General features: G+C 52.1%; 1 protein-coding gene across 1 annotated transcript in view; it reads left to right on the plus strand.

The window, feature by feature from the left end:
• Positions 1–11024, plus strand: part of FKBP4 (FKBP prolyl isomerase 4) — a 28369-nt gene that overhangs the window by 13831 nt on the left and 3514 nt on the right. The window contains exons 5-7 of the mRNA XM_075343070.1: positions 9975–10131; positions 10215–10305; positions 10510–10593. Coding sequence (XP_075199185.1) covers positions 9975–10131; positions 10215–10305; positions 10510–10593 — 332 coding nt within the window. The remainder of the gene's footprint in view (positions 1–9974; positions 10132–10214; positions 10306–10509; positions 10594–11024) is intronic.

Genomic DNA, 11024 nt, shown 5'->3' on the forward strand with positions numbered 1-11024 from the left:
CGACCGCCCCTGGAGCGGCGGCGCAGCTGCGACTTGTAGTGCGCCGGGGACGCGCCGACCGCGCTTTTACGGCGGCGGCGCTTCTAACTTTAGTCCCCGGTTTTCTGCGGCCTAGCTCCGCTTCGTTAACGCCCCCCACCCTGTCAATCAGGGTAGGGGAGAGACGTTGTTCAATCGGCAGCGCCGAGGGCTGGAGCCTTATTTACATGCTCCAGCCCTCTCACTGAGCACAGTAGGACACAGGCTTCGCGCTTTTTCTCTGTGCACGCCCTAGGCCCGCCCCCAGGCTTGCAGCTCCCCAGGACGCCGGCAGCCATTATACACATGCAGTCTGGCTGGAGAACGGACGCAGGCTCTGAGGGACCCAGGCTAGGGGTTTCTGGCGACCACACACCCGCGCTAAGCGGGCGGTAAGCAGCACATACGTGCGGCCCCACTAGTGCCACAGTGTTATATTTGTGTACTGCACTGTAAGGTCGCTTCTTGGCTGTACACCCTATATTGCTTTGAGGAGACAACAGCATGTCATCCGCAAAACGCAAGGGTGCCAAGGCACGGGCTGTATACACTGCTTGTACAGCATGTGGGGCTAATCTACCAGCAGGCTCCAACGACTCTCATTGTGTGCAATGTTCAGTCCCAGTGGCACTTCGTCAGCCAGAGCCTATGGTGGTGGTAGCCCAGGCAGAGACGCCTGTGAACCCTGCCCCGGTGACTGGGACAGAATTTGCAGTCTTTGCTGATAAAATGTCTGTTACTATGACAAAAATCCTGGAGACCTTGCAGTCCAGGCCAGTTGCTCAGACCATGGACACCGCTGTGTCTATGTTCCCCGGCCCCCCTCACCTGGAATTAATCCGTAATTCAAGGGGGTCCCAGGCATCACAGGCTGAGGGCTCTGACTCCGATGACAGTCCCAGTCCGCCTAAGCGAGCTCGCTGGGAGAGACCCTCCACGTCATCACGCGGATCAGGGTCTCAGCGAGAAGGGTCTCTATATGATGAGACAGAGGTGGGTGATCAGGAGTCTTGTCCTGACACCGCACTCAATTTGGATACGCCAGATGGTGACGCCATGGTAAATGACCTTATAGCGGCCATCAATAGGCTGTTGGATATTTCTCCCCCAGCCCCTTCAGCAGAGGAGGCAGCTGCCCAGCAGGAGAAATTCCATTTCCTGTATCCCAAGCGTAAATTGAGTACTTTTCTGGACCACTCTGACTTCAGAGAATCCATCCAGAAACACAATACTTATCCGGACAAGCGTTTTTCTAAACGCCTTAAGGATACACGTTATCCTTTTCCCCCTGACGTGGTCAAACGCTGGACCCAGTGTCCAAAAGTGGACCCTCCAATATCCAGGCTTGCAGCTAGATCCATAGTTGCAGTGGAGGATGGGGCTTCACTTAAAGATGCCAATGACAGACAGATGGACCTTTGGTTGAAATCTGTCTATGAAGCTATCGGCGCGTCGTTTGCTCCAGCATTCGCGGCCGTGTGGGCGCTCCAAGCTATTTCAGCTGGTCTGGCACAGGTGGACTCTCTCATACGTCCAGCAGTGCCGCAAGTGGCGTCCCTAACTACGCAAATGTCTGCGTTTGCGACCTACGCTATCAATGCGGTACTGGACTCTACGAGCCGTACCTCAATGGCATCCGCCAACTCTGTAGTTTTGCGCAGGGCCTTGTGGTTAAAGGAATGGAAAGCAGATTCTGCTTCTAAAAAATGTTTAACCAGCTTGCCGCTATCTGTAGATAGACTGTTTGGTGAGCAATTGGCGGAAATAATTAAACAGTCCAAAGGTAAGGACTCCTCCTTACCCCAGCCCAGATCAAGCAAACCTCCACAGAGGAAGTGGCAGTCAAAGTTTCGGTCCTTTCGAGGCTCGGGCAAGCCCCAATTCTCCTCGTCCAAAGGGACTCAGAAAGAGCAAAGGAGCTCTGATTCCTGGCGGGCTCACTCACGCCCCAAGAAAGCAACCGGAGGTACCGCTTCCAAGGCGGCTGCCTCATGACTTTCGGCCGCCTCCCTCCGCATCCTCGGTCGGTGGCAGGCTCTCCCGCTTTTGCGACATTTGGCTGCCACAGGTCAAAGACCGGTGGGTAACAGACATTTTGTCTCACGGGTACAGGATAGAGTTCAGTTCTCGTCCTCCGCCTCGGTTCTTCAGAACTTCCCCACATCCCGACCGAGCAGATGCCCTTCTGCAGGCGGTGAATTCTCTAAGAGCAGAAGGAGTGGTGGTCCCTGTTCCTCTTCAGGAACGAGGTCAAGGTTTTTACTCCAATCTCTTTGTGGTGCCAAAAAAGGACGGCTCATTCCGTCCTGTTCTGGACCTAAAACTGCTCAACAAGCATGTGAACGCCAGGTGGTTCCGGATGGAATCCCTCCGCTCAGTCATTGCCTCAATGTCTCAAGGAGATTTCCTAGCATCAATAGACATCAAGGATGCTTATCTCCACGTGCCGATTGCTACAGAGCACCAGCGTTTTCTACGCTTCGTGATAGGAGACGAACACCTTCAGTTCGTAGCTCTGCCATTTGGTCTGGCGACAGCCCCACGGGTGTTCACCAAGGTCATGGCGGCAGTGGTAGCAGTCTTGCACTCTCAGGGACACTCTGTGATCCCTTACTTGGACGATCTACTGGTCAAGGCACCCTCTCAAGAGGCATGCCAACTCAGCTTGACTGTTGCACTGGAGACTCTCCAGACGTTCGGGTGGATCATCAACTTCTCAAAGTCAAATCTGTCACCGACCCAATCACTGACGTATCTTGGCATGGAGTTTCATACTCTCTCAGCGATAGTGAAGCTTCCGCTGGACAAGCAGCGGTCTCTACAGACTGGGGTGCAGGCTCTCCTTCAAAGTCAGTCGCACTCCTTAAGACGCCTCATGCACTTCCTCGGGAAGATGGTGGCGGCAATGGAGGCGGTTCCGTTTGCGCAGTTTCATCTGTGCCCACTTCAATGGGACATTCTCCGCCAATGGGACGGGAAGTCAAAATCCCTGGACAGGAAAGTCTCCCTTTCCCAGACGGCCAAGGACTCTCTGCAGTGGTGGCTTCTTCCCACCTCATTATCACAGGGAAGATCCTTCCTACCACCGTCCTGGGCGGTGGTCACGACAGACGCGAGTCTGTCAGGGTGGGGAGCAGTTTTTCTCCACCACAGGGCTCAGGGTACGTGGACTCAGCAGGAGTCCACCCTTCAGATCAATGTTCTGGAAATCAGAGCAGTGTATCTTGCCCTACTAGCCTTCCAGCAGTGGCTGGAAGGAAGGCAGATCCGAATTCAGTCGGACAACTCCACAGCGGTGGCATACATCAACCACCAAGGGGGGACACGCAGTCGGCAAGCCTTCCAGGAAGTCCGGCGGATTCTGATGTGGGTGGAAGCCACGGCCTCCACCATATCCGCAGTTCACATCCCCGGCGTAGAAAACTGGGAAGCAGACTTCCTCAGTCGCCAGGGCATGGACGCAGGGGAATGGTCCCTTCACCCGGACGTGTTTCAGGAAATCTGTCGCCGATGGGGAAGGCCGGACGTCGACCTCATGGCGTCCCGGCACAACAACAAGGTCCCAACCTTCATGGCACGGTCTCGCGATCAAAGAGCGCTGGCGGCAGACGCCCTAGTGCAAGATTGGTCGCAGTTCCGGCTCCCTTATGTGTTTCCACCTCTGGCACTCTTGCCCAGAGTGCTACACAAGATCAGATCCGATTGCAGCCGCGTCATACTCGTCGCCCCAGACTGGCCGAGGAGGGCGTGGTATCCGGATCTGTGGCAGCTCACGGTCGGCCAACCGTGGGCACTACCAGACCGACCAGACTTACTGTCCCAAGGGCCGTTTTTCCATCGGAATTCTGCGGCCCTGAACCTGACTGTGTGGCCATTGAGTCCTGGATCCTAGCGTCTTCAGGATTATCCCAAGGGGTCGTTGCCACCATGAGACAGGCTAGGAAGCCCACGTCTGCTAAGATCTACCACAGAACGTGGAGGATATTCTTATCCTGGTGCTCTGCTCAGGGAGTGTCTCCCTGGCCATTTGCATTGCCTACCTTTCTTTCTTTCCTGCAATCTGGGTTAGAAAAAGGTTTGTCGCTCGGCTCCCTTAAAGGTCAGGTCTCGGCGCTATCCGTCTTTTTTCAGAGGCGTTTGGCACGCCTTCCTAAGGTGCGCACGTTCCTACAGGGGGTTTGCCATATCGTACCCCCGTACAAGCGGCCGTTAGATCCATGGGATCTGAACAGGGTACTAGTTGCCCTCCAGAAGCCGCCCTTCGAGCCTCTGAGGGAGGTTTCACTTTCTAGACTATCACAGAAAGTGGCTTTTCTGGTAGCGATCACATCTCTTCGGAGAGTGTCTGAGCTGGCAGCGCTATCATCCAAGGCTCCCTTCCTGGTCTTCCACCAGGACAAGGTAGTGCTGCGCCCCATTCAGGAGTTTCTCCCGAAGGTGGTATCCTCTTTTCATCTTAATCAGGATATCTTTTTGCCTTCGTTTTGTCCTCATGCAGTTCATCGGTATGAGAAGGATTTACATTTGTTGGATCGGGTGAGAGCACTCAGAATCTACATTTCCCGCACGGCGCCCTTGCGCCGTTCGGATGCACTCTTTGTCCTTGTCGCTGGTAAGCGCAAAGGGTCGCAGGCTTCTAAGGCCACCCTGGCTCGATGGATCAAAGAACCAATTCTTGAAGCCTACCGTTCTGCTGGGCTTCCGGTTCCATCAGGGCTGAAGGCCCATTCTACCAGAGCCGTGGGTGCGTCCTGGGCATTGCGACACCAGGCTACGGCTCAACAGGTGTGCCAGGCAGCTACCTGGTCGAGTCTGCACACTTTCACCAAACATTATCAGGTGCATACCTATGCTTCGGCGGACGCCAGCCTAGGTAGAAGAGTCCTGCAGGCGGCAGTTGCCTCCCCGTAGGGGAGGGCTGTCTTTGCAGCTCTAACATGAGGTATTCTTTACCCACCCAGGGACAGCTTTTGGACGTCCCAATCGTCTGGGTCTCCCAATGGAGCGCCGAAGAAGAAGGGAATTTTGTTACTTACCGTAAATTCCTTTTCTTCTAGCTCCTATTGGGAGACCCAGCACCCACCCTGTTGTCCTTCGGGATTTTTGGTTGTTTTTCGGGTACACATGTTGTTCATGTTGAACGGTTTTCAGTTCTCCGACGTTACTTCGGAGTGAATTTGTTTAAACCAGTTATTGGCTTTCCTCCTTCTTGCTTTTGCACTAAAACTGGTGAGCCAGTGATCCCACTGGGGGTGTATAGCCAGAAGGGGAGGGGCCTTACACTTTTTGGTGTAATTGCTTTGTGTGGCCTCCGGAGGCAGTGCTATACACCCAATCGTCTGGGTCTTCCAATAGGAGCTAGAAGAAAAGGAATTTACGGTAAGTAACAAAATTCCCTTCTTTTGGTTCCCAGCCAGGTAGAAATAGGCAGCTGGGGGTTGGGGGCAGCCCGTACTTGCCTGCTGTACCTGGCTAGCATACAAAACTATGGCAAAGCCCACGTCATTTTTTTTGTTTTCTTAAATTCATTAAAAAAAAAAAAAAATTGCGTGGGCTTTTGCTTGCGTTTTCTATTGCTAGCTAAGGGTAACCCAAGCAGCTACTGGCTGCTAACCCCCACTGCTTTGTGTTCCCTTCACTGGGCAATGGAAAATCAAGGGAAGCCCTTTTTTTTTTTGCCCAAAAAAAAAAAGACGTGGGCTTTGCCATATTTTTGTATGTTATTCAGGTACAGCAGGCAGGTACGGGCTGCCCCAGCTGCCTATTCTACCTGTCTGGGAACCAAAAAATATAAGGAAGCCCTTTTGTTAATTATTTCATGAATTTCATTAAATAATTAAAAAAAAAAAAAAAAATGACGTGGGCTTCGCTCAATTTTTGTATCCAGCCAGGTACAACTAGCAGCTGGGGGACTGCAATCCATAGTGCAGGGTGGCCCAAGCTTTTTGCCCTCCCCCCCCCCCCCCTGTGATTTGCAGTCCGCAGCCTCCCAGAAAATGGCGCTTTCATAAAAGTGCCATCTTCTGGCGCTGTCTCCAACTCTTCCAGCGGCCCTGATGGCGGGTGGTGACCACGCTGCGTAATAAGGAGCTAAGGAGCCCGAGATTCTTTAATGTCAGGCCAAGTTTGACCCGGCCATTAAGAATCTCCAATAAAGGGTTAAAAAAAAAAGACACCACACAGACAACATATTTTATTAGAAATAAATAAATACACACATTAGAGACTCCATGTTTATTACTCCCTCTCACCCCTCCACGATCCTGGTCTTCTGTCTTCTGCAACCTGGCGCTGGCAGGTGTCTTGGGGCTTGCGACGGTTTCCTCCAATCAGCTGTTCTCCTTGCTGTTGTGACCGCGCGTGCTTCCGCGGTCACGAGAGCAGAGGATGCGAGGGCCAATGCGCCGCAGCTCCGTCAGATGATTAGATTAGCAGGGTAAGGAGGGCTTCAGGAACATGGCGCTGGAGATAAGCGCTATGTGCAGGCCGCCAACTCAGACGCAGATAGTGCCAGTATAGCACTGGCTGTAGCTTATGGACCAAAATCCTGATGTTTGGTTCCCTTTAAATATTAGTAATAGTGAATGTTGCTGGTTATAGCACACACAGTCGGTCCCCACAGCTCATGCCCCTTTAACCCCTTCACGACCGCGAGGCAGTAAAATTGTCCTATTTTAACGTGACTTAACGACCAGGGACGTAATTTTACAGCCTAAACTTCATTTGATTGCCGTGGCCATAGCAACGGGCTTTCAAATGATGTCCCCCTGCTGTTTCTTACAGCAGGGGACCTTTGCTTCACCCCAGGGGGGGTGGCATCGCCACCCCCCATCGACGATCGATGTGATTGGCTGTTCAAATCTGAACCGCCAACCACATCTTTCGCACTGATTCGGTAAAAAATAATGCCGGAAATAGTGTCGATACTGTGAGATCCGGTTATGAGACGCTGTAGAAGCTACAGCAGATCATAGGTGGACCTCAAACATGCCGCCCCCAGCCCCTGCAGCACTGATTGGAGCGATCGTGCTATGACGCGCAATCGCTCCAATCAGTGTGCAGTGGGGCAGTCTGATCTGCCGGTGGCCGCCCTCCCCAGGCCTGTGCTAGTCTGGGGACCCACCCCCAACATGTCTGCTGCGTGCAGCACTGGCTGGTACTAGTGGAACCACACAACGCTGCTGCCGCTGCTGTCACGTCACGGAGCGGCGAGTATTGTGCTCACCTTGCAGCCCCTGCGCGCCCTTGTGATTGCTCCTCGCGCGCTCCCGTAATGGCCCCTGCGATCTGCCCCCTGCGATCTGCCCCCCCGACATCCCGATCTGCCCCCCCCCCCCCCCGACATCCCGATCTGCCCCCCCCCCCCCCGACATCCCGATCTGCCCCCCCCCCCCGACATCCCGATCTGCCCCCCCCCCCCGACATCCCGATCTGCCCCCCCCCCGACATCCCAGTCTGCCGGCCTCCCCCGTGATCTCTATTCTGCAGCTCCTCCGGTATCTCCCCTCTGCTGTCCCCCGTTCCCCCTCTGGTGTCCCCCCGACGTCCTCCTTACCTGTCTTCACCGGCCGATCACATCTGCCTCCATCGCTGGGGGTCCTTCCTTCCTGGGTCTTCTGCTGAGCTGTCCAACTTCCTGCCTGCTGGCTGCTGCTGTAAAGCTGTTCCTTGCCTTCTGTTCCTCCTGCTAATCCTCTGGGTACTGTGAGTATAACTTTCTTTTTTTTTTTTTTCTTTTTTTCCTCTATCCCCTGTCCATTTTTACACCTCGTGCGTCCCGCCGAGCGCTGATCAGGGATGCAGATAACGTATCTGCATCCATGGTCAGTTTTCGGCGGGACTTTTTTTCCCGTATTCCCGGACGCTTTTTGTATCGCATCTGTCCGTGCGTCCCGCCGAGCGCTGATCAGGGATGCACATAACGGATCGGCATCCCTGCTCAATTTTGGCGTGACAAAAAAGCATCGGGGATACGGAAAAAAAAGTCACGGCAAAAATTGAGCAGGGATGCCGATCCGTTATGTGCATCCCTGATCAGCGCTCGGCGGGACGCACGGACTGATGCGATACAAAAAGCGTCGGGGATACGGAAAAAAAAGTATCGCATCTGTCCCGTGCGTCCCGCTGAGCGCGGATCAACATCCCTGCTCAATTTTTGGCGTGACTTTTTTTTTTTTTCCGTATCCCCAGCGCTTTTTGTATCTCATCCGACCGTGCCTCCTGCAGCGGCCGATCAGTGCACCGCGTCTGTGCGTTTGAGAAGTCAAATGGCGTTCCTTGTCTTCTGAGCCCCCGCCGTGCGCCCAAACCAATTGATTTCCACCACATGTTGAGGTATTTGCGTACTCTGGAAAAATTGCACAATACGTTTTATGGTGCATTTTTTCCTGATACAGTTGTAAAAAGAAAAAAAAAAAAGCTACCTAGTTGCTGCAAAAATTTAAAAAATTTTTTTAAAAAAAAAAATAAATAATTTTCACGGTTCAACGTTATCGACTTTCAGTGGAGCCCCTGGGGTACAAGGGGCTCCTAAACATCTAGATAAATTCCTTGAGGGGTCTAGTTCCAAAGTGGGGTAATTTGTGGGGGGGCTCCACTGTTTAGGCACCATGGGGGGGTCTAAAACGTGACATGGTGTCCGCTAATGATTCCAATCAATTTGCTGTCAAATGGCGCTCCTTCTCTTCTGAGCCCCGCCATGCGCCCAACAATTACTTTCCACCACATATGAGGTATCTGCGTACTCAGGAGAAAATGGACAATACATTTTTATGTTGCATTTTTTCCCGATACCCTTGTGAATAAAAAAAAGCTACCTAGTTGAAGCAACAGTTTTGTGGTAAAAAAAATGTTTTTTCTTTTCACGGCTCAACGTTATAAACTTCTGTGAAGCCCCCAGGTGTTCAAAGTGCTCACCAAACATCTAGAAAAATTATTTGAGGGCTCTAGTTTCCCCAAATGGGGTGACTTGTGGGGGAGCTCCATTGTTTAGGCACCTCAGGGGGTCTTCAAAAACCCGACATGGCGTCCGCTAATGAGTGCAGCTAATTTGTGTTCAAAAATTCAAATGGCGCTCCTTGCCTTTCGACCTCTGCCGTGCACCCAAACAATTGATTTTTACCCCATATGGGGGTATCAGCGTACTCAGGAGAACATGCACAATAAATTGTAGGGTGCACTTTCTCTTTTCTCCCCTTGTAAAAATGAAAATTTTATGGCTAAAGTAACATTTTTGTGTTAAAAAGTAAAATTTTCATTTTTTCCTTCCACATTGCTTTGGTTCCTGTGACGCACCTAAAGGGTTAATAAACTTCTTGGATGTGGTTTACTTCTTGGATGTGGTTTTGAGCAGTGTGAGGGGTGGAGTTTTTAGAATGGGGTCACTTTTGGGTATTTTCTGTCACCTCGGCCTCTCAAAGTCACTTGAAATGTGATGTGGTCCCTAAAAAAAATATTTTGTAAATTTTGTTGGAAAAATGAGAATTTGCTGATGAACTTTGACCCCTTCTAACTTCCTAACGAAAAAAAAAATTCTTTTGAAAATTGCGCTGGTGTAAACAAGTGGGAAGTGTTATTTAGTAACTATTTTGTGTGACATATCTCTCAGATTTATGGGCATAAATTTTCAAAGTTTGAAAATTGCGAAATTTTCCAAATTTTCGCACAATTTCCTAAATTTTCACAAATAAACGCAAAAAGTATCGGCCTAAATTTACCACTGACATGAAGTACAATATGTCACGAAAAAACAATCTCAGAATCGCCAGGATCCGTTGAAGCGTTCCAGAGTTATAACCTGTCAAAGTGACACTGGTCAGAATTGCAAAAAATGGCCCGGTCATTAGGGTGTTTTTAGTGGCCGGGGGGTGAAGGGGTTAACCCTCAGTGCCCACCGGCTCTGCAGTCAGGAACCGTCACCATGGACCTGCTTACTGATGGTTTCCATTCTATTACAGTGCATCTTCAGGGGTCTCACGACGGACGTGTGTTTGACGAGCGGCAGCTGCAGTTTGAGGTTGGGGAGGGCGAGGGTCTCGGGATCCCCCCGGGTGTGGAGACGGCGCTGCAGCAGATGGAGAAAGGCGAGGAGGCCGTGCTGCACCTGAAGCCCAAGTAAGTCCATTTAAAGGGCCGGCAGCCGTAAAGTAACAGACCGTTTTGCAGCGTTCTTGCTTTATGCCGTTGTTGCTCTCTAGGTACGGCTTTGACTCTACCGGTTATGAACCGTTCCGCGTCCCACCCAACGCCGAGCTCCAATACGAGGTCAAACTGAGGAGCTTCGAAAAGGTTTGTGTAATACGGGGGGGCAACCGGGGGTCACCGGAGAATTAAAGGGGCAGAAACAGGAGAAGGAACAGCGCCAGGGGGGGTGAGGTGCTGCAGCCACATTGCAATACCAGACACAAACTGCAGGGGGAAGGGGGCGCTGCAAAGCAGCCATGTTTATTTTTGGGCTTTTCCCTTTTAAATGGATCTACTCTTCTTCCTCAGGCCAAGGAATCCTGGGAGATGAACTCTGACGAGAAGCTGGAGCAGGGGGCGCTAGTGAAGGAGCGAGGGACGCAGTACTTCAAGGTGAGGCCTCCACTCACTCCAGAGCTGCAATCACAATTCTGCCGTCTGTCAGTTCCTCATTGTTTTCAGTATCTCTGCTTGTTCTCAGTAAATGGAAGATCCAGACCTAATGCTGCTCACAGCTGATGGTTTGTTACATTGTACCGAGCCTAGAATTAATACACTGTAAAAGAAAATGGTCAGAAGGGGTTAATGCTGGAGAGTCTCATAGTGCACGGGAGCTGGCGGTTGTGGGGCTCATCAGCTGGCGGTGGGGGTTGCTGGTGGTTGGGGGGGCGGCTGAGGAGCTGGTGGTTGGGGGGGGGCTGATTAGTTGGGGGGGGCTGATGAGTTGGGGGGGCTGATGAGCTGGTGGTTGGGGGGGGGGGCTGATGAGCTGGTGGTTGTGGGGGGGGGGGGGGCTGGTGAGCTGGGGGGGAGGGGAGCTGGTG

Source organism: Anomaloglossus baeobatrachus, chromosome 4, assembly GCF_048569485.1.
Source record: "Anomaloglossus baeobatrachus isolate aAnoBae1 chromosome 4, aAnoBae1.hap1, whole genome shotgun sequence".
NCBI lineage: Eukaryota > Metazoa > Chordata > Amphibia > Anura > Aromobatidae > Anomaloglossus > Anomaloglossus baeobatrachus.